This window comes from Balaenoptera borealis (genome assembly GCF_965194805.1).
Source record: "Balaenoptera borealis genome assembly, chromosome: 12".
Taxonomy (NCBI): Eukaryota; Metazoa; Chordata; class Mammalia; order Artiodactyla; family Balaenopteridae; genus Balaenoptera; species Balaenoptera borealis.
The window spans coordinates 27,738,355-27,761,855 of NC_138869.1; the positions used below are offsets into that span (position 1 = coordinate 27,738,355).

General features: G+C 46.4%; 2 protein-coding genes across 2 annotated transcripts in view; one reads left to right on the plus strand and one right to left on the minus strand.

Moving 5' to 3' along the window:
• The window catches only part of LRIG1 (leucine rich repeats and immunoglobulin like domains 1), a 119,526-nt gene extending 108,880 nt beyond the window's left edge, over positions 1-10,646 (plus strand). The window contains exons 13-19 of the mRNA XM_082344679.1: positions 3,325-3,645; positions 5,071-5,352; positions 5,990-6,409; positions 6,956-7,081; positions 7,725-7,874; positions 8,513-8,794; positions 8,897-10,646. Coding sequence (XP_082200805.1) covers positions 3,325-3,645; positions 5,071-5,352; positions 5,990-6,409; positions 6,956-7,081; positions 7,725-7,874; positions 8,513-8,794; positions 8,897-9,156 — 1,841 coding nt within the window. The 3' untranslated portion in view covers positions 9,157-10,646. The remainder of the gene's footprint in view (positions 1-3,324; positions 3,646-5,070; positions 5,353-5,989; positions 6,410-6,955; positions 7,082-7,724; positions 7,875-8,512; positions 8,795-8,896) is intronic.
• Positions 10,647-11,496: 850 nt separating this feature from the next.
• SLC25A26 (solute carrier family 25 member 26) overlaps positions 11,497-23,501 on the minus strand; it is a 301,478-nt gene continuing 289,473 nt past the window's right edge. Inside the window, exons 16-19 of the mRNA XM_082344816.1 lie at positions 22,612-22,681; positions 17,225-17,289; positions 16,095-16,168; positions 11,497-11,887 (exon numbers count right to left, since the gene is read on the minus strand). Of these exons, the coding sequence (XP_082200942.1) occupies positions 11,770-11,887; positions 16,095-16,168; positions 17,225-17,289; positions 22,612-22,681 (327 nt within the window). The 3' untranslated portion in view covers positions 11,497-11,769. The remainder of the gene's footprint in view (positions 11,888-16,094; positions 16,169-17,224; positions 17,290-22,611; positions 22,682-23,501) is intronic.

The window sequence follows — 23,501 nt, forward strand, 5'->3', positions numbered from 1 at the left end:
GGAGTGTTCCCTCCTCTTCAATCTTTCGGAAGAGTTTGAGAAGGATCGGTATAAGTTCTTCTTTGTATGTTTGGTAGAATTTGCCTGTGAAGCCATTCTAGTCCTGGACTTTTGTTTGTAGAGAGTTTTTTTGTTTTTGTTTTTTTACAGATTCTACTTCATGCCTAGTGATCCATCTGGTCAAATTATCTGTTTCTCCTTGATTCCTTTTTGGTGGGCTGTATGTTTCTAGAAACTTGTCCATTTATTCTAGGCTGTCGAATTTGTTGGCATATACAAATGCCAAATTCATATATGAATTTGTTCATAGTATTACCTTACGGTTTTTTGTATTTCTGTGGTATGGGTTGTTATTTCTCCTTTATCATTTCTTATTTTATTTGGGTCCTCTCTCTTTTCTTGGTGAGTCTGGCCAGAGGTTTGTCAATTTTGTTTACCCTTTCAAAGAACCAGCTCTTGGTTTTACTGACTGTAGAGAATTCTTGCATGTTTACTCATAAAGGTCTATAGTTTTCTGGGTTTTTTTGGTTTTGTTATCAGGTAATACTTACTTACCTTATAGAATGGAGTTAGGAAATATTCACCCCTCATCTATTTTTCTTTTTCCTTTTTTTTCTTTTTTGGAAGAATTTGTGAAGGATTAGTGATAAATTCTTTAGATGTTTGGTAAATTTCACCAACCATTTGGCTCTGGACTTCTCTTTGTGGGAAGTTTTAAAATTGTCTTTACTTGTTTTATCTATGCAGATTTTCTTTTTCTTGAGTCAGCTTTCAGTTTGTGTCTTTTTCAGAATTTGTGCATTTCAGACAGGTTATCTAATTTGTTGGTGTACAGTTACTCATAGTACTCCCCTGTATTCTTCTTTGTTGCTGTAAGGTTGGTAGTATTGTCCTTTCTTTGATTCTAGATTTTAGTATTTGAGTCTTCTCTCCTTTCTCTCCTCTTTTCCCTACCCTACTGTAAGTACATATTATTCAATTTTGTTGATATTTTCAAAGAAGAGGAGCAGAAGAGAGTTCCTCAAAGAAGAGGAATAGAAGAGAGTCACAAACAAAAGTTCTTACGTATTTACCTATGTAGTTCCTTTAATGGTGTTTTTTCTTTGTTTATGTGGAGTTACTGATGCGTCTTTTCATTTCAGCCTGAAGGATTCCCTTTAGTATTTCTTGTAGGGCAGGTCTGATAGCAGTAAATTCTCTCCGGTTTTTTGTTTTTAAATCTGAGAATGTTGTAATTTCTCCTTCATTTTTGAAGGATCGTTTTGCTGTATATAGAATTTAGTTAACAGTCTCTGTTTCAGTACTTTGAGCATGTCTTCCTACTGCCTTCTCACCTCCATGGTTTCTGATGAGACATCAGCTGTTAATGTTATTGAAGATCCCTTGTGTGTGAAGAGTTGCTGTGCTCTTGCTGCTTTCAAGATTGTCTTTGTCTTTGCACAGTTTGACTATGAAGCTTCTAGGTGTGGATCTTTGAATTGATTGCATTTGGTGTTCACTGAGCTTCTCGGATGTGTGGATGTAAATTTTTCATCCAACTTGGGAAGTTTGGGGCCATGATTTCTTCAGATAGTCTTTCTGTTCCTTTTTCTTTCTCCTCCTTCTTGGACTCGCATTATTTGTATGTTATTATGCTTGATGGTATCCCACCGGTCTCGGTGGCTCTGCTCACCTTCTTCATTCTTTTTTCTTTGTTTCTCAGACTGGATAACCTCAGTTGACCTGTCCCAATTTCCCTGACTCTTCTGCCAGCTCAGTTCAGCTGTTGAACTCCTTTAGTGAATTTTTTATTTCAGTTATTGTACTTTTAAACTCCAAATGTATATTGGGTTTATTTTTACAATTTCTAGCTCTTTCTGGATATTCTTTATTTGGTGGGAAAGGATTTACATACTTCCCTCTAGACGTGGTTTCTTTTAGTTCTGTGTGCATATTTATAAAGCCAATTTAAAGTCTTTTTTTAGTAGGTACAAGATCTGGACTTCCTCAAGGTCAGTTTCTATTGACTGCGTGTTTTTTTTCTATTTTTTCTATGTTGATAAAAGAGTGTTTGAAGTAGTGTAGCAACTCTGGAAATCAGATCTGCCCTGTGTCTTCCCCTGGGGTTTGTTGTTCTGTTTGTTACAGTTTACTTGTTTAGTGACTTTCCTGGACAAATGTTGTAAAATCTGTTCTATGCAGCCACTTTAGTCCCTCTGTGGTTGGCTTAGTGGTTAGCTAATGATTGGACAGAGTCCTTAAATTATTTCAGGCCTCCTGTCCTTTGCCCAGCATCTCTGCTGTGTGTTGGGGGTGTGCCATCACTTCCTGTTTGCACTGATCCTCGATGAGGGTCACAGGGAAGAAATTTGGACCCTCTGGGGTCTTTCCTGGGCATACACGTAGCGCTGCACATGCAGGTGGCCTTCGCGGTCCTCGGGAACATGTTGCCCTTTTCAAAGCCTGCTGATGACATTTCATTCACCCAATTTCCTTTGCAGTTTCCTGCCCAGCCTGTCAGTGGTTCCAACTGATACTTCTGCCTCAGCACTGACTGCTGATTATTTTTACCACATGCCCCCGGGACAGGGCTTCCCTTGCTGAGCAAACTGTATCAGGTCAAATAAACGCAAGCCCCGAAGATGCAGCTTTTGTGGGCGTGCCCAGCTCACCATGCCCCCCCTCATTGATTGCTAGGCTTGTTGAGTCTTAACGCTCCTGTAGAGCTGGAGAGAGAAGGATGGGACTTCGGGTAGGTTATAATGCCATAAAGCTCACTTTTCTTCCCGAGATTCAGGTGTTTTCTTGAATTAACACTTCATGGGTTGTTCTAGCCTTTAGCTAGTTTCTAAGATTCCGAAGAAGTTGATTGTGATAATTTTTTGCTTATATTTTCACTGCTTTAATAGGAGGTACAGATTTTCAGAAGTCTTTATTCTGACGTTCTGGAAGTACTTCATCCCCTACTCCCTTTGGAGTAAAGTTTGTGGGTGAGGCCCTTGCATTCATGGTTGACCCTGTGAGTCTTGTGTGACAGTGAGTAAATCTGTGTATGTAGTCTTCTCATGAAAACTGCGCATTGCTTTGATAACTGAGTACTGGTGGATGTGTCTGAATCGAAGAGCGTGACCATAGAGGGATCACCATTCACGGATCTGTAATTGGATACGGTCAGACAGCCACGGTGCAAGTCCCTGACAGTGTTGGGTGGCGCTGAGGGTGCACAGGGACCCCGAAAGGACGGGTCCCTGCTCGGGTCTGACTCAATTTCTCCCTCGCGTGAACAGCAGCTGGTCCCTGTGTCTGGAAGTCTGAGTGACTTACAGTTGGCTCTTCTCACCCCAGATGACGTACCCAAGCCACAGATTATCACCCAGCCGGAGACGACCACAGCTGTGGTGGGCAAGGATGTCCGCTTCACTTGCTCGGCCGCCAGCAGCAGCAGTTCCCCGATGACGTTCGCCTGGAAGAAGGACAACGAGGGGCTGGCCAATGCCGACATGGAGAACTTCGCCCACGTCCGTGCTCAGGACGGGGAGGTGATGGAGTACACCACCATCCTGCACCTGCGCCGCGTCACCTTCGGGCACGAGGGCCGCTACCAGTGTGTCATCACCAACCACTTCGGCTCCACCTACTCGCACAAGGCTAGGCTCACTGTGAATGGTATGCACGTGCCGTCTCGCCATTGGGGTGTAAGATTTCTGCAGAGCCACACTCGTGATTGTTCTGTCATCCGTGTGGAAATGATTGAGACGGGAGACACACCAGCTTCACCGGGACATTATTGTATTGTACTGTTACCTGGCTTGGGCCCAGAACAAGTGTTGTAGATTGTAGGGTTATTCTCACTGCATTCTTCGTTTTGGGTGATTTTTTTTTTTTTTTTTAATCCAGTTATTGTGTCAAGTGACAGTGTAGCCCCAAACCTTGTATTTTTTTTTTCCATTTATTCTCCTCCTTAATCCAGGATGTCTGGTATCCAGATTCCAAGCATACCCTGATGCTGGGGAAGCTGATGCCCTTTGAGGAGATGGCACAGCCTTGGGGCCAGCCTGGGCGGGGCCAAGTCCGGCAGTGGTAGGGCAGCCAGCCTGACAGCAGAATGGTCTGTGGGTGTTCGACAAGGATTTTTACTCGGCAGCCAGCTTTAGAGCCTGTTGCGATGGCTCCTTCAGGGCTGTTTGTGGTAGTGAGTTTAGGGTAGAAGGACAGAGAGATAAATAGTTTGAGCAGTTAACCCCTTGCCCCAGTAATCTAACAAGATTTTCTTGATTATTACAGTTAAAAAGTGCCAGAACTGCCCTCGTCTCTCAGCCCTTACAGACCCCCAAAAAAATCCCACACTTTTTTTTACCACACATTGACCGGTTGTCTTGGCTTATTCTGAAGGAGTCCTCACTGTTTCTCAAAAGCTCAGGGAACTGTTAAGAGTCCCCACCAAAGCAACCTTGATGGGTACAGCAGTGACGCCCGACATTTGGCTGGACCCTTAGCACTGTCTCAGGGAATATTTGGGATAAATAAGCTGGTGGAATGCTTTCCGCTCGTGTGTATACAGGAATACGGTTCCGGTACCACTGCTCCTAAATGAGTTTTCTTCAAGAGGGAAGAGCCATCCCATTGCTTTCCCCAGGGTGAAGGCATGTCACCTCCTCTCTGTCATAGCATCTTGCAGGAGCAGATATTCTTGTTTCCTAGGCTCTCTCCGGGTGATTAAGGCAGGCAAGTATCAGGCCCTGGCATTTAGGGGATATCCCTGTACAGACTGATCACGACATGACGGACAGCAGGGAGATGTTTCAGGAAAGCCTTACATTTGAGGGGGTGAGAGCCAGCCTCGGGCGTGTGACGAGAGAGACTGATGGAACTGCTCCTCCGCCCACCCCCTCCCCGGTAGGAGAAGCCGGGCGGCCCTTGGAAACCTCAGCTCCTGATTTACAGGGGGCAGTAGTGGTTCTGGGCAGATGCTGGCATGAAGGCTGGTGAACTCACTCGCAGTGGTGGGGAAGGTCAGTTTGACAGAAGATACTCCTGGCCTTTGCATTCCAGCTTTCTAAAAACTCAACCCTGTGTGCTTCTGTTTTGCAGTGTTGCCATCATTCACCAAAATGCCCCACGACATTGCCATCCGGACTGGCACCATGGCCCGCCTTGAATGTGCTGCCACTGGCCACCCTAACCCCCAGATTGCGTGGCAGAAGGATGGAGGCACAGATTTCCCCGCTGCTCGTGAGCGACGCATGCATGTCATGCCAGACGACGATGTGTTTTTCATCACTGATGTGAAGATAGATGACATGGGGGTTTATAGCTGTACCGCCCAGAACTCGGCCGGCTCCATTTCAGCGAATGCCACCCTGACTGTCCTAGGTTCGACTATAGATACACTGAGAGAGAAGAGAGTGTGAGTGTGTGAGTGTGTGAGTGTGTGTGTGTGTGTGTGTGTGTGTGTGCGCGCGCGCATCTGTGTATGTGTGAGAGGGAGAGATTTTCTTACTTATCCTAGGTACCTAGAGGCAAGGTTCTCTCAAACTGTTCTGTGAAGCCTAGGTGATTGTGGTAGGTGACTGTGGTAGGCTGTTTCTTTGTTTAAAATTTTAGGCTTCTAAGATTTTCTTAAACAAGTAGTTCCATCTCTTTAAAAAAAATAAGATAGCCAGTGGATCAGAAGAGTCTTTACCGGGCTTAGGTATAAGACACTCTACCTATAGAACTGCCCTCTAATCGGGCAGGATGGATTTGCTCTGGGTCAGGGATAAACTTGGGCCTGTCACAGGGCAGTCTGGGAACCATAGGGGTTTCTGTGGCTGGAGGTTAGTTCATCCCCAGAATAGTAATGATTTAGTCATTCTGGTAGAAAATCTTCTGAAAAGCTTGCCACTCTGTTAAAAGATCTTAGATGGCATTTCACTGATGTCTTGGATTTTCCTTGGTCCAGGAGACAAGGCAGAGGTATAGCAGCCGAGGCCCACAGAATAACCGTAAGACCTCCACTGACTTCTTGCAGAAACCCCGTCCTTGGCGGTGCCCTTGGAGGACCGCGTGGCATCCGTGGGAGAAACGGTGGCTCTCCAGTGCAAAGCGACTGGAAGCCCTCCACCCCGCATCACCTGGCTCAAGGGGGACCGGCCCCTGATCCTCACCGAACGGCACCACTTCACCCCCGGCAACCAGCTGCTGGTCGTTCAGAACGTGGTGGCGGAAGATGCGGGCCGCTACACCTGCGAGATGTCCAACGCCCTGGGCACCGAGCGCGCTCACAGCCAGCTGAGCGTCCTGCCCACTCCGGGCTGCAGGAAGGACGGCACCACTGTGGGCATCTTCACCATCGCCGTGGTGTGCAGCATCGTGCTGACTTCCCTGGTCTGGGTGTGCATCATCTACCAGACCAGGAAGAAGAGTGAGGAGTACAGTGTCACTAACACAGGTTGGCGGCGGCGACTCACAGGGAAGGGGAAAAGCAGGGACATTGGTGAAGGAGGCCAGGGCCAGAGGCTTCTTTGAGAATCTCAGTATATCCAGAACTCCTCTAGAACCTTTGGGAATGTGGAGTCACTCGGGACAGCTGAGGCTTTGGTCTCGATGACACCATTCTATCATCTTTCAGGAATTGCACATTAGAATGGGAACACTCTCAAATACACTATGAACTCTGCAGTTTTCTGAGGCATCCTTGGCACTTGCTTTGCTGCCACGTGGTAGACTGTTGCTGCAGTGACCTCACAGGTCCCTTCTTCTCTTAGTTCTGTCTCCTTTCCCATCACTGTGCTTTGTCTTGTGCGGACTCGGACACCTCTCACACCTGGATGTAAAGTCAGGCTGAGCAGGTCCTGGGAGGGCTTCTCCAGTGCGCAGACTCCACAGGGTGTCTCTGCACAGCCTGACAGCGGCTGCTGGGGTCTCCTGTGTCTGCCTTTGTTGTCACCTCGAAGGATTGGGACCCCTGGTGTTTGACTGTCCTGTCTCCTTGCAGATGAAACCATCGTGCCACCAGACGTTCCGAGCTACCTCTCTTCTCAGGGGACCCTTTCTGACCGACAGGAAACCATGGTCAGGACTGAGGGTGGCCACCAGGCCAATGGGCACATCGAGAGCAACGGTAAGGCCTCAGCCCTCGGTGCAGCTGCGACCCCTGGGGCTGCTGCCAGCTCCGGCCTGGGGCAGCTGCCTGGTATCACATGAAGCATATGTAGTGACCTGGCAGGCTGGATGACTCAAGCCTTCCCTTGGGTTTTTTTGGACTTGACCTGTGCAAGTTCTGCAAGGTTTTAAAATCCCCATCCCCCAGGAAGTCACCGTATTGGGATAGGGTGGGAGAGGGTGGGACTCCTAGTCTGAATAGGGTAGGACTGCCTGAGATAAGAGCAGCAAAGGACGTGACAGGTACTGAAACCAAGCCACTCGTTGCACAGGGGAAGCGCCCAGGTCTGTTGTTCCAGTCTCTCAGGGTACAAAGTGCCCCCAAGAGTAGGGGAGGCTGAGCAGCCCTTGTTTGTTAGGGGCGCGTTTATCCTTGCCAAGAACTGCTCACCGTCATGGCTCTGAATGCTGAAAGGCCTGCCTGCTGGGAAGGCAGTATTCGAAAAGGTTCCCTGCTGGACCTCTTGGTTAGCCCGATAACCCAGCACTGGAAAGAACACTTTGAAAAATGTCCCCGTTCTGGCGGCCTTGCCCGTTCTCACGGCTTCCTGTGAAGTGCGGACTAAGCCCAGAGTGTCTAACCGTGTGGGAGTCTGTTGCAGGTGTTTGTCCGAGCGATGCAGGCCTCTTTCCCGAGGTGGAAGCTCACGGCATTACGTGCAGGCAGCCCAAGCTCTGCGTCGGGTACACGAAGGAGCAGTGGAAAGTGGTGGAGAAGGCCGATGGCACACTTGGTCCACAGAAAATGATGGGTATGAGAGGCTTTCGTCAGGAAAAGTATTTTGCTCTTGAAATCAAAGTTTGGGTTGACCTACTCATTAAGTGAAAGTGGGGGGAGACATAATTGATGTCAGGCTGTCTTAGAATTTGGCATTCAATACATAAACAGGAAGCTCTGGCCTGGCTCTTTTTAAATTCCAGAAGAGGATGTCTCTTAAATAAAACTATGGTGTGCTAAGCCTGAGCATGAGTATTCTAGATTTGTAAGTGACTGACTGAAATAAAGGGTTAAGGCCCAAACCAGAGTACCTTTTCACCAGGGCCGTTGTGAGGCTAAATTTCTAATTGTTCAGAAGACTTCTGACATTATATGGTGCATGCTCACGCAAGTGGGATTTTTTTTGTTCCCTGAGATCAGAGTGTATGACTTCGTGCTCTGATTAAGAAATTAAGCTGAAACGTTTCAACGTGGAAGGGCTCTGTTCTTCATTAATGGCTCGGTGTTTGCCCAAGTCCTTTTTCTGTGAACAGACTTGGCAGGGGGGCTGGCTACAGAGTTGATCAAAGCAGGGCTCGGGCCTTACGGCCGCAGAGCTGAGCAGCCTGTCCTCTGCGTGGGATGCAGACTTGCGTGGCGATGGGTCTCACGCGTCTCCGGCTCTGTCTGCAGAGCCCGGCGGCCCAGCGGTGTGCGGCGACTGCAGCACCGAGGCGCACAGTCACTCCGAGGAGCGGGCCTTCTGTCCTCAGCCTGTGCCCAGAGACAGCACACAGCCAGGAACCCTGAGCAGCCTGCAGCCCAGCCCGAGCGGCCACCCACGCTCTCCACAGCCTCGGGGCAGCGGGGCAGCTGACGGGTCCCGCGGCCACTGCAGGGGGTCCCTCTACCCCAGTAACCACGACAGAATGCTGGCAGCCTTGAAGAAGCCAGTGGCGCCTCTAGATGGGAAAGGTAACGTGGCACTGTCTTCCGAGGCAGTGGCAGGTGGCGGGGAGCGCGGACTCGGCCGGGCCGGAGGGGGCTGACGTGGCCTGTTCCTTCTCCTCCTTCTAGGGGCCTCCTCTTGGACGATAGCGCGGTTGTGTGAGCTGGACCCCTTAGACCTGCAGCCTTCGTGTGCATTAACTCCAGGCAAGCCTGAGCTCACAGAAGCTGCCTCGGGCTTTCCCGACGTGCCCAGCGAAGGCCAGCACTTGCTTCTTTCCAACGGACACCTCCCCCAAGCCTGTGACTCCGGTTCTGAGTCCACACCCATGACGGGACAGCCGCCCGGGAGACGGAGCGCGCCGCTGCTGTTTGCACCCAAAAGCTAGGCTTTGTCTACCTCGGCTCTTGTGGCGTCGATGTCTACAGGACGGAGAGGTGGGTGAGGCTGTGAGGGAGCCTGGCGGCTTCAAGCATCACTGATTTGTACATAGTTTCCACCTCCGTGGGGAGCGTCAGCAGTTTGAAGGACTTGCAGCTGAAGCACAGAAATGCAAGAGGCTATTGTGTACAAAAGGCAGAAAAGTATTTGATACCCTTGTACATAAGAGTTTGCAGAGATGGCATATATATTATATATATCTTTTACAGAGGCTATTTTAATCTTTAGTGCATGGTTAACAGAAAAAAAAATTGTACAATTTTGACAATATTATTTTTCATACCAGGTTGCTGTTTAATTTTGGACGGTGGGGATAGTTCTGGTGCCTTAATGCATGGATGGAGCTCCTAGGAGCTACAAACCACATTTGTTTGCAGGAGTTTTTGGTGGGTGGGAGGGAAGCGAAGGTCCTTGGCTTGGTATTGCACTTGGGAGGGCGGACCCCCTCGGGTGTTTTACCGGCAGAGACTCCACTGGCATTGGAAGTAACTTCATGTCAGTATTGCTTGTGTGTGGATGGCCTCGCAGTGACCTCCCCGTAGAGCCCAGAGGGGCAGATGTCATGTTCCTTTGCAGTGATGGACTTCTCATAGGTTTAAGTTCCTTCTCTAACAAACAAGTGGAATGGAGGTTGTTAATCCACCACAAGCAATTGGTTCGAACAATTAAGCACTGCCTTTCTTCTTCCTTCTGTGATAAAGGCGAATGTGGTCTTGTCAGGATCCTTCGATGGTCATTTGAGGCTTTTTAATTAGATAGATAGAGGCTGCTGGTGTTGGTACCTGTGGATTTTTCAATAGCGATGTTTGTTTTAGTTCTGCCGATATAATTAATATTACATTGGCCTTGGGGGAGGAAAAACCGAGTCCCTCCTTTTCAGGGCTAGCGTGTCTTTACTGAGGGTGCAGAGCAGGCCTGTCCATTTCCTTCCCTCGCACAGATGGACCCGGGCTTGGACTCTAAGCGATTAGCCCTTGACCCGGGTTCTGGGTATATTTGCACTTTTTTGAGACCTGTTGCTAACCATCTTGTGAGTGCCAATGTGTATTTCAGGAAAAATTACATTGAAACAAGGTCCTTAAAAAAAATCTCAGAAAGCAAAGTTCCTTTGGCCAAAAAGCTGAAGGGAGGTACTGACAGAATTGTTACTTACCTATGTTAAATTTCACTGTCAGATGTCATCACTGTTCCAAAAGGTAAGCACATTTACAATTTTGTTCTCAACAGTTAACTGATTCTTACTTCCACAAAATATGTGAATTTGCTGCTTCTGAGAGGCAATGTGAAAGAGGAAGTATTACTTACTTTTATGTACAAAGTTATTTATTTATAGAAATTTTGGTACAATGTACATTGAAAAGCAACATGTAAAATATTGAAGTGTCTAACAAATGGCATTGAAGTGTCTTTAATAAAGGTTCATTTATAAAATGTTAAGTGTGTGGTGGGGTTATTTTTATACCTCCGTTAACCAGCATTGCTGCATCCTGTTTAATTAATTCCAGAGATTGCCTTTGTAAGGGAGTCATCCTGCCTGAAGTATGTACCTTCCCCCCCACCCCACCCCCAAAAAGGAAAAAAAGTTTTTAGTCAAAGCAGAATGGTATATATACCCGTAGCTCCAGGGAAAACATGACACCACTAGATTCCTGAGATTGCTTTCTGAATTTTTCTAACACCTGGAGCTTATTAGTAGAGCTCCAAGATGGTGACCTTCCCACTTCTTCATCTCTTTGATTTCTAGTGTTGAGCTTAAAACTCCAAGCAACAAACCTTAGTGATTAGGAATGATGAACCCACCCCGTTTCCAAAGCCGGCCCGGCCCTTGCTTTGGGTCTGAAGTGGAGAGGAGCCAGGTCAGTGACGGCCCTCCTGCCGCGAAGCCCGCTGGGCCCACCTAGTCACTGGGCTGCGACTGGTTTCTCTCTCACACACCACATGGGCCGCCGGACACCTCTCTGTAAAAGAATACAATTGTTTTTATAGGTGAAATGTGAGGGTAATTAAGACCAGCAGCCTGGTGACCCAGCAAGGATGCTGGCTGAGCACCTGTATGTAGTTCGTTCTTTTTACACCAGGCTGTAAGCCGATGCCGTCGGAGTTAACCCAGGGGAGAAAAGCCACCCACACCCCCAACCTTCTTCCCGAGTCTCCTTCCTTTACTTACTTACTCTAGCCATTCTTTTAAAATCATAACCATCTCTGCCTTTTGGCTGATTCCACTGTCAGGTGGCAGGAAATGAAAGATCAGATACAGATCAAACGAAGGCTCTGAAAGGGCCTGGACTCAGCGTTGCCACACTTATTTATTAAGGGGTTCTGAGAAAATTGTTCAAAGTACCGCTGTGGACATCCTTTTCTCTCTGAACTCTGGGAACCAGGCCGATGACGTCATCCCGGCCAGCCTGCAGCACGGAAGATGCGTTCTCCATGTCGTAATCTGAGCAGAACTGGACTTGAGCGCTGCGTTCTGTTGTTTAGATGGCCAAACAGCTGCTCACCGGAGGGGAAACAGTTCTCACAGCAGGACCCTTTCTTGAAAGCAGGGGCCGTCTCTGATTCATGGACTCTCTCTGCCAAGTTCCAGCAGAAAGCTGCGAGTCTGGTCATAAGCACCAAGAAAGATGAAACCTCCCAGACTGATGGCTGCCATTCGAGGGAAGACACCTGCAAATAATCTGGGGTGGGGGGGGTGGCGGGGGGGAAGGGAGGAGGAAAGATTTTTTTTTTAATTTTGTGTGTAAAAAAGGTTCAATTCCAACACCCACAGCTTGCTCCACTCAACACACCACGCTCATTTAACCCCACACAGCACTTAAAATGTGTCTGTTTTTCCTTTCAGAATGGCACTAAATTACATTCCCGAGTAGACTTGTTGAAGCTGGAGCCCAGCTGCTTGTTGGCTAAGGCGGCTGAATACAAACAGCTTACTTGTGAGCACCCACAGTTCAGCCCAGCAATTAGTCAAGACACAGTAACTCTGTCCCCACGACAGTTCTATTAAGACTGTCACACCATTTTTGCTTTCAAGAGATGATGAAATTGACTTTTTTTTATAGAGAAGTCAAAGGGCTGAATCCTAGGGAAGGCTGGAGGGCACCAGCCCCCCACCCTCTCCCCGGAAACCTGAGGTGGGCCCTGGGTGATGGGGAAGATTTCCGGACGACTCTGCTGCCCCTCCCAGTGACCCACTCCGTCCCATTTTGTCCTTAGAGACCCACAAAGGCGATGCCGCGCGGGGAATCGAATCTCCATGGATTCCCTGTTTTCTCTCCCCTCTAAGAAAGGACGAGGAAGGCGAGTGGGTTCCAGGTGGGAGGGGAGCAGCGCCTCATTGCAGGTTCCGTCCCCAAGCACTACAGAGAGCCAGTTACCATCCAAGTTGCAACTTTGGAAGAAGCAAAGAAATGCAGAGTAAAAGAACAATGTTACTGGGGATGTAAAGTGGGGAGTCATTCTTTAAAACCCTCCCAGAGCGATGCACAGGTATTTGTTCAAAGATGGTCATCGTGGTGGTGCTGATAAGAGACAAACTGCAAAGAATCTGCTCCCTGGTTACAGAGATGATGCTACGGCGGACGCACACGGGAGACTGTGCCGCTGATAAGGCCGTCCATAGGGACCGACACGGAACGTATACAAAATAGGTTCTGAAGGAAGTCAAGTCCCAAAGCTGTATGTATAATGTGACTGCATGTTGGACAAACACGGCCGAGATGCATCCTCAACTTTCTCTGGGGAGCAAGGGGTACAGGAGACTTTGCCTGTGTTTCTGCAACAATGAACCTTATCTTACCAAGAGTGTTACTTGTGTAAGCAGAGAACAAAATTACAAAATCAGAACTAGTGGATTGACCACTAAAAAGACTTAGGGTCGGATCCAGGGACGAAAGCTGAAAACGTGGAGGTTATGCCAGCAGTAGCCTGTGTAGCCTGGAAAGTCTGGGGAACCTCCATGCTCAGCTAAAGGGAGGCGTGCCAAGAAAGGGACCGGAAGGAAACCCCCGTGGCCTGGTTCACAGCCGCCCGGCTGCCTCCTTTCTGTGTGACGGCCGGGAGAGGCCAGCCTGACCGCCCTGTGTGTAGCCCTCAGCACTTCTGAGCAAAACGGACTCGAGAGCGGCTCTAGGGGGCCCATAGTTTAGTTAGCTAACTGAGGATTTAAATCGTCAAGTAAAATACTACACGAAATGAGAACCTCTTTTTCTTGTCTACGTGAAAATTCTACAGAAGACCAAAATACACTTGGAAGGAAAAAAGTTGTTCAGCCCAGCATCATGCAAACTGTTTTTGCATGAGGTGGCCCCTAAATTACTGCTTTGAGGCCACTGTGTCCTTGTGGCCCGGAAAAGAGATTCATCTCCCTGCCCCCGTCCTACAAAGAGAAGTGCTGGAAGGGGGGGGTCAGCAGGGGCTGAGCTGTGGAAACCACGTTGGCCACAAAACCCTCCCTCCCTCCCTGCCTTGTTTCTACAGCCAGTGTCTCATTCCTCTCCCCGCTGCTAATGAGCTCAGCTGCTCCATGCGAGGGGCAGATGGAAGCAATTGATGGCTTCGCTAGATGACAACTGTGTGTTAACATCATTAGAGTAATTTGTACAGTGAGGGCCCCAACGCAACGCAGACGCGAAGGCTGAACAGAGCAGGGCTGCACTGGAGGGACCGCACGACGACGAGATGACAAACGTCAGGCGCTCAGCACAGGGCCGGGCGCCGCTTGGGGGGACACTGGGCAGCAGCGGTGAGGACATAAAGGGCACAGGAGAGGAAAACAAAAGGCCAGGTGATGAGCCGAAGAAAGGGAGGAAGGAGCAACGCTGGATAAACAGGTTTCCCATCTGCTTTCGGGCTGTTGGGCTCGGTGAGCGTGTGGTATTTTTATTTCAGAGAAACCAAGTTGCCTGAGGGCACATCTTCCAAATCGGGTGCCAGAACGTGGTCCCTCCCCATGTGAACCAACACGGAGAGACCCAAGTGTCACCACTTTAATTTACGCCGAGAGCTCAGCACCAGCCCGTTGCAGGTGGGGAGGCGGCTCGAATCCTCTGTTAAACCCGGCAGGTGTGTTCCGGAGCCCACCGGGGCTCTGCATGGAAAACCGACAGAGGCGGCGGCTGGGGAAGCCTAGGACCACTGCTCAGAAGAGTGGCCCACGTTCGCAGGAGGTTTTGTTTGCTTCTCGTTACAGTTCTCTGGTCCAATTACTTGTTGTCTTTTATCACGTTAATAGGAAGCTAATGAACACTGTCATTAGCTGCCTGAAATACTCTGCTAAGGACCACACTGGGCATACTAATGAGAGCCCAAGACTTTAGAAGCTTCTGGAAGATCGGCAAAAATCCAAATTACCTTTTCAGGGCTGAAAGCAGGGACAGGAATAGGCCCTCAGCATGTTGATGACACCCTTCCTCTGCCTGTAATTCTGGCACTGCCTGGTTAGATAACACCACCACTGGGACAGGGAAGGTTTAGTTTCAATCATCTACTTAAGGAAATTCCTTGTCCACGAGTTTTTGGGGCCACGGTCCTGCCGACTATGCCATCCCCGAGTATCACCACATTTTCGAGAAAGGCGGACGGGCTGCGGCTCCACACGGACTCCACAGGGCTAAAGTCAAGGGCCTAGCTGTGACCAATAGTTGCCACAGACTCTAATAAGAACTATATCGAAACAAGTAAGAGTGAAATTTAGCAGTTTGACTCTATGACCTAAAACAGCTACTGCATGCAATACCTCTATGTGGCCCAGTCACTATTTGAAGCCCTAAGAATCTTTTCCCTGCTACTTCAGAGCTCTTCTTTTTTCCTCACACCATTTCACTGTGCAATGAGGATCCTGTGTCACAATCAACGTGCCTCAGCTATGAGCAACCAGATTCCTACCTACTTATAATCTATTAGCCATAAATCACTGACTCAGGACATACAAGCTACCACCCTGCCCTCCAAGGCTCAGTTACTCCTTTCTGGTAAACCCAGCCCCTGTCTCCAAACCCTTTGTCCTTCAGGCAAGCAGCAGCCATTGAGAGTTGGCACATTTAACGAAACCATCCGTTACCTGTTTTGAATAGAGGATGGGGCTTGTTAACTCCTGCAAAATACCCTTGGCCTGCGGCCTGACCAACCTGCCCCATGTTCCCCAGGCTGTCAACGAGCTGCAATAAAACCTGCCAAACGGACACAAAACTAGAGTCAAATAAATGATCGACACAGCACCGGGACGAGGAGGTGGCACCGCCGTGGCCATGCTGTTTCACACCTGCCCTGTCACTAGGCTCCCTTCAACCTTCCCCTACAGGAGGCTGCCGCTTTGCTCTCTCAGCAAAATCCCTGGTAGATGATTCCAGAGAGAATCGTGATTTCATCTACCTGTTACAGATCCCAACCTTTAGACAGGTTTACATGTTGTAAAAGCAATGCTGAAATAGCATCGTGAAGAGACCTTTGCAGATGATGCAGAGCCGTGAGCTGCAAGGGAGGTGTCAGGCACTATGCTATGCTAAACGTGATAACTATTAAGGGTTAAAAAAAAGTGCCCCAAACCACAGACGCTTTCTTCTAACAATGCTTTCCTCGTCACTTGCGTCCTGCCTTACACAACTGGACGCCGGCTTTCTCAGTGCTGCAATCCAGAACCTGGCAGAGGCCACAGAGGTGGATGCCATCTAACGATGAGATGGGAATCACCCGCTATGACACTGCGTCAACCCGACTGTGCAATATCATCTCACGTAAGCAACGTCAAACGTAACGTTGTGTACGATAAAAGTAAATGATACCCCAACCAGGGCACGCAAAAGGAAGGGTGGGTGCTCTCCTGATGCTGGGCTAAAGGAGAAGGAGGGTGGACGGCGGCAGCGGCGGGGCCTCCCTTCCCAGCCTTACCCTGACAGCCCCCGTGTCCGCCAGACCCCGTGCAGGGCAGAGAGGACGTTCCCACTTGCAGGGCTGGAGCCGGCCTGTGTGGAAAGACAAAAGAGAAACCATCATTTCACGAAACTCCCCAACCAACTTACAGCAGGCTCTAGATACCCTCAGATACACGGCTCGCCACCACCCTCCTGTAGGACACAGTTCCAGATAGACTGGGGGGTCTCCCGGGAATCAGGACCTCTGGATCTCACTAGACGAGAAGCCCTCACACTTGAACCCACAAGCAAGCACTGAGTTGGCCCGTTTCCCACCAGAAGTAGCTTGTCTAGGTTCCTTCTCTCACTGTCAGCCTATGAGCAGAGCTTAACCCAGATAATTCACATATTACTATTGAACAGGAAAGATACTGAAAGCGGTATTAACTCATCTGAGGAGAACGGGGAATAATCAGTATGAATGGTATGATTATAAAACTTACCTAAGTGGCTAATGAACACACTTAACCAAGAATACTGTGTTCAAGTTAAAACAGGCTTCGCCCTATCAAGCTACACATACTACGATTCTGCCCTTATTTGTTCCACGTTTCCACAAGGGTATGACTTTTTAGTTTTTATTGTTTTGGTCCAGGTATGTTATATGTATGCCATTCCCTGAACTCTCAGTCCAGCTTTTTCAAAAACAATTTTACTTAACGACTTTTTTTTTTTTAACAATTCTGAAAAATGTCCTGATTCATCTGGTGAAGGCTTAATAAGCCTTCACTCTTGTAAGTTCAGAGCCTCATACTTGCTGCATGGCATGAAGCAGGCCAACGCTCTGAGCCTCGGGTCTGTCACCAGTAAAAATAGAGATTCTTTGAAAATCGTATCACCAGGCAGAGGCCCTAGCAGCCCTCCCTGTTCACATAATACAGGTGAAAATGACTGCAAAAAGGTAAAATGCTACCCAGACATCAGTCACAGCGATTCCTGTGGATATTGCTTTGTCCAAAGGCAGTTTCATTAGTGCTTCAACAGGCAGCAAAAGGCTGCTAACTATAGGTGTTACGCCACTTTTGTTCACTTTATATACATGTAAGCCCTAAGTGCTAACAGATACAAGCATCTGTTGTGTCTACATTACAATATTTTACCACTTACCTTTGCCAGCATGATTCTGGTTTTTGCCACGTCCAGAGGCGTGGTGACTGCAGCTGCAAATCCACCTGTGCATACAAAAATACCCAACACACAAGTGAGGTCCTGTTTACTGCATTACACGGTATTTTCTCATTTTTATTTTGTAATTAATTCCTCATAACTCTGCCAAAAATACTTCTTTATCGTTACGTCCACCTGATTGATTCAAGAATAGGAAGCACACATGCAAAATCTTTACCCACACACTTCCCTGCTTTGTAGTGATGTCTGACTGCATATAGAAGAGGTGACGGGATAATGCTTTATACCTGCAAGTAAAAAAACAAGGCCCCACAATGTAGCTTGCTCTTTTGTGAAGCAGCAGACAAACCTGTGTGTGTACATGGGGCTGTGTCGTGGTCAGACCCCCACTCAGAGAGGCATGCTGTGCCCCATGAGTCTCAGGGGGTCCATGCCTTCCATGGGCCCATCTTCTCTAATCCGACTCCAAAATGCTGCTCTGGTTTCTGCTCTGAGGCAAAACTGGCAAACAGACACAGGTATCAGTGTGGGGATTTTTCGTATAAATGGCTGGCTTCTTATGGTTAAAAGAGGATAAATGTTTCTGTATTTGCAGGCTTCTGATCAACAGGCCAGTTAGAGTAACAAGATTTCTAAACTCGCTTCCATATCTTGTTAGAGTCAGTTTTGATTCAAGCCTGCATTCTTCCTTACTGCTTCTTTCCTAACTTTTCTCTCCTGTCCTCTTTATTTAAATGCCATGACTGCCAAACTGATTTTTTTTAAATCCACGTATTTTAAACGGGTCCATATCTACAGACAGAGGAACTGGAGGACTACTTTTTTAACAGAAATCACAGTATATGGTACCATTATTTTATTTAATACGATACAAAGATATATTTTAAACCCCAAAAGGCCCAAAGGAGATAGAAATAATGAGCCCAAAAGGGCTTTCTAAAGTTTCAGCTTCCGTGAGACAGGGTGAAATCGGCAGTTTTCTAAGAGCTGAACAGAACACGTGTGTGAAGGATGCTTCAGAAATAGCACACCTCTCCCTCTAAGTTTTGCGGTGTGTGGACAAGGAGGTCATTTGATCTTTGCCAAATATCTTTCTAAAATATGTTGCTGAAATAAGATCATTAAACCGAACCTCCTCCATTTGGTAACATTTATTATGATGCTGACTTCTTGAGAGATGTACCCAGAATGACACCAATCTTAGGGCTAACGAGTAAAAACCATAAACACGTATACTGGAGTCCCTTTTATTTTAGCCACCTTTGAGTTATGAATATGTGAAACACTTTCCTCCCAATTCAAAAGTTGTCTGAAATTCAGGGACCTGCTAAACTGCAAGTATTTTAAAATTTTGTGGACCCAGTCCTGAAATACTACTCTCACTTTTTTTTAACCACTTACTCTGCCATAAAGGAGGTGGGACTCAAAAGTCATGTGTACCTTGGCTCCAAAAGTAATGCTGTTTCACTACACGATGACTTTGATATATGAATAAGACAAATCCAAATGTATCCAGTTGTTAAAATCCAGAAATGCATACACGATTTTCCTACTTGAAAATCTTTACAAACTGACCCGAACCACCTAAAAATTGACAAGAACATCATCTGTCCCGTCTGACCACTCAGGCTCTCACACGTCACCTATGTTGAAAAGTATTTGTTTTCTACTAAATTTGGATACTGTAAATCGAACTTATTTGGGCCATTAGCAAAGTTCACCATTCCTTTACTGTAGATGCCTGCCAATATTCTCCCAGTGATTTCTGTTTCATGAAAGTAATAAGAAGAAAAGTTAGACAAAAACGCATATGCTAAAGTAGGTCCTACTTTTACTACCACGATGGAAACTTTATTTTATGCAAGTTATTAATAAGTCGATTTAAATGTCTTCAAATATCAAAGACTGCTTTAATTCACAGACCTCACAATGTTTTTTATGAGGCTGTAAGAAGGACTTGTGAAGATCACGTAATAGAATAACTGGTCATAATGGGGAGGGGGCAGGGGAGCTGTATTTCCAGTTAAAATGTAGTTATTTTCTGCATTTTACTTAAGGGAAATGTAAACCGCTGGTAATAAATACAAGAAACATGCTAACATTAGACAGGAAATAATTATTTGATACAGCGACTGCAGGCTACTTTAGTGCTCAAATCACATGTGAAACAATTTTCTATGGGTTCCACTAGAGTTGGGTTTTTACTGAATGTTAGGCTAACTGCTTTCAAGAACCAGATTCAGGGGAAACTAGACTTTTACAGTGAAACTACATCTCACCTGTCCTCAGGGAAGAAATGCAGGTTCTTTGCCTTCTCCAGACAAAGGGGCCGCCTTCCTACAAGAGTTATGGAGCTGTCACCTCCAACAGCAGCTGTGACTGTGGGGGGAGCAGTAGTGGGCAGCACTGCCACTCACTGTCCGCCCAGGGCCTCCCCCCCGCCAGATGAGCTGGGGGCGGGAAGAGCAGCTCCACCTACGAGCTCCAAACAAGTGTCCAGACTTGGACAGCTTCAACAACAACGGCAACAAACATGTTTTCGTTTGTGTTTTAAAGACCGTAACAAGCCCTGTCATTTGTTACCCAAACAATCCTCACCCTATTCTAGAATTTCAAGCCATGGGGGGAGAGATCTCTCTCTCTCCTTCTCTCTTAGAGAATGTAAGTTAAGTGTTCATTACAGGAAACTAATCAAAGGACATTAGAATAGCAGATATCACTATAGTAGCAGATGTCATACATAATTACTAAGACTGAATGATGGTTTTATGTTTGGAAGTTAACTTGAAGTAGGGAAGTTGGCAAAGTCTGTTTCCGCCCCCCCCACCCCCCAAATCTAACCCCTGACCAGAAGCCAAGGGAATTTCTGAGCATGACGAGCCATCAACACCTCCAATCTCAAGGGACATTTTTGGATATTTGTGCCAAGTGGTTTATAAAGCAAGCATGGGCACCGAAGAGTGCCAAGGATGGCCAGAGAGTGGTTCGTCTACAGTGATTTAACCAGGTTAAACTTGGAAAAGCACACAGGGATGAGAAATCAGATTTCTGGTTTATAGGGCAAGTTTTATCACTGCCTCTGTGGCCATGTAAGGCAAAAACGTCTGAAAGTACAGCCAGTAAGCATGTCAGATCTTAGGGGCTGCCCAAGACGACTAGTCATTAGTCATTTCCCTATACTGTGCAGTGCACAATCTTGCAGCAAATTCTTACAGAATGTCGCTTTTTCACAATCTGAAATATTTTCCAATTACGTTTATCTTTCAGAAAGGTTTTAAAAGAGTAACCTTGTTCCTCAGGATCAACATTTGTACCAACTAAAATTTCAAAACAAAAGGGATAGAAACAAGAAATCTATTTATTTTACTTTATCTTTTGTTAAATACATGTAGATGTACTGACAATGGATTTTCTGCAGACCTTGGGCAAATTCCTATCAGAACCTCAGCTGAAAAAATAAGATAATTGTCTTGGAGTAGTTTTTAAATCTACACCCTACTAGAGGTGATGATTATGTATAGTAAGTTTATTAATGTGTTATTTTTTTCTATGCAATTAAGAATATGAATTACTGGGATAATGACAGCTTTTCATTTCCTGGGTGCTGGTTGTTCTTATTGAAATAGTGGTAACTCCGTAAACGCAGTTCTAACACACATTATCGCACCTATCCCAGCAACAACCCCTTAATGGAGGGAGGGTTGCTTCTGCATTACAGGTAAGGAAACTGGTGCTCAATAAGGCCCCAAAGTCTCGTTCCTTAGTCGGGGATACAGCAGAGGTTTGACAGCTCTATGATTCAGACAGGTCAGCCAGCACTGGATCCTGAGGCTCTGGGCAAATCCCTTCCCTGCCCCGTGCATCCCAGCTTCCCCACTGTCCCTGGAGGGCAGTGTGGGTTGCTGCGCTCCTCAGCCTCAGGGGGGCCACCGAAATGGAAAGAGCCTGGCCCACAGGATCCTGCCAAACAGTGGGGGTCTGATACCAAGTTTCTCCCCGGCTCCCACCCCCTGACTAAACTAAGTACTTAGTGCCTATTACACAGCATTATTCAGAAAAAGGAATTGTAATGAACGCACATGTCATTAATAGGAACAATGCATATTTGCAAGCAAATCTTTGAATTAGCTACTTAAGGGAAGGGACCAGAGAATATATATATTTGTTTCAACACCCAGACGTTTTATAGTATGTTAACTTTAAGAACTGGCCTTCCTTATCCAAGATGACTCAATTTCCAGAATGCTTACTTTGTGCCCAGGACCCAGAAGGGAGTCCACAGAAACGCCCATTTCTTAGGGACTGGGGAGTAAAGACTCCGGACCACTGGCAAATGAATCAAGACCACCTACCCATTTAACACAGCTAATGACTATGGATCATGTGGAAACAATTACCCGTCATAAGCAATCTGAGCTGGCTTCATATCTAGAGGCAAGAGTCTTATTTTGGATTATCAATTCTATAAGTCAGATGGGTCCACTTATTCATTATAAAATGTACGTTTTCTGTTTTCCTAATCACTACAACTAAAAACCCATCCAACGACCATTAAACAAGTTGGAAATGAATTATTTTCTACTAAGGCTGGTATCCTAAGCCCGCATATCTGTCAGTTTACTGGCTTCCCATCAAAACCAGCAGTTTACAATTTTCTGGCAAATTTCCGTTTCGATTTATTTCAACCACAATTCTCACTCACCTTTATTTGCAACAAAATGTATTTCTCTTTTAGACTGTTACACCTCTCACTTATTAAATTCTTTCCAGTTTCTGAGTTCTCACTAAAAACCTCACTGGAAAATGCCTATGACCAAGTGATGGATAGACATTGCATAGTGTCACTCTGCTCTTTGTTTAATGTCTAGAAAATGCCCAGATGTTTAGATCTCCATATTTTCTACACCGCGCAGTTTAGCTTTCAGTAAGTTGTGGAGCCGCCTCTGCTCTCCTGACACCAGTTAATCTACGGCGCTGTCAAACATGTCACATGGACCGTGAATCATTGCCTTCTGCAAAAATCGCCTAAACCCCCCCAAGAAGTGCTCAAGGCAGACAGCTGCACCCACAGCCAGTCTCTTCCCACAGAGGCCTTGCTAAATCATCTTTAAGATAATCCAAGGGCCTGAGTGAAGGCTTTAATAAAAAGAAAAAATTTGTCAAAAACAAATTGGCTGTCTTTCAGGCAGACACCTTTTTAGCAGGTTTTTTTTTTCCTAAGACACTCTCTTTTCTCAAACAACTAGTGGGACTCTCTTCTTCCAAACAATCTGGAATTTCTGAAGAATGTTGTTTTTGCACAGTTAATATTTTCACATTTTTCTCCCCCTCTTTGGTCTTTCCCAGTATAATATAATCCTTTGCACCTGCAAATGCTCCACAGACTGCTGACTGCCAAGAATCCACCACATGATCCTGCCTCCAGGACCAGAGGGCCTGTGTTTAAGGAGAAAGAAAAATACAAGTTATTAAATATTTGAATTTATCGGAACCTCCCGTGGGTTAGCTCTGGGGATGGGAACTTAAGTGAGAAGCTATTTTGGTGGCATTCCTCACTGATGACATAAGTGATTTTCCCAAGGACTTAACTGCATTCTAAAATAAGTCAAAGAAACGAGGGTGACAGCTACGTTAGAGTGCCCAAAGGAAACCATTTTCAGGGAATATGTGTGATAGACACACACATATACACACATTTACATACACGTATAAAAAGAAAGATATATCTTTAAGACAATGTAACATTTTAAATATTTCCCATATAATTCTAAACATATAAATACCATAATTCACAAATTAGGCCAGAGCAGTGTATACCAAATTCCACAGTTCTTTTTTCAATCTTTAACCATGCTGTACATGTTTGAAGGATGCTAATACTATTACTGAACCACGTAAAGTTCGTCAAAACGCTTTCTGCCCTGTTTTTGTAATACGTTGAGGATTACACAAATAAATACTCATGCTGAGTTTCAAACTACGCAAAATGATAGCAGAGACGTGGTGCCTTGCTTGTCGAGAGTTTATGATTTAGTAGAAAATAAAATACAGTCATATCAAATGGTGAAGAGCGCTGAGTCAGGCCCTGGTCTAATCTCTGACCATATATCAAAACCCACAGTCCTCACAACAACGCTGAGAGTTGGGTCCTGTTATTATCCTTCTTTTACCCAGGCTTTCTAACAGCAGAGCCTGTACTCTTTATTTTTGTTTTTAGCTTTATTGAGGTATAACTGATATCCAATAAACTACACAT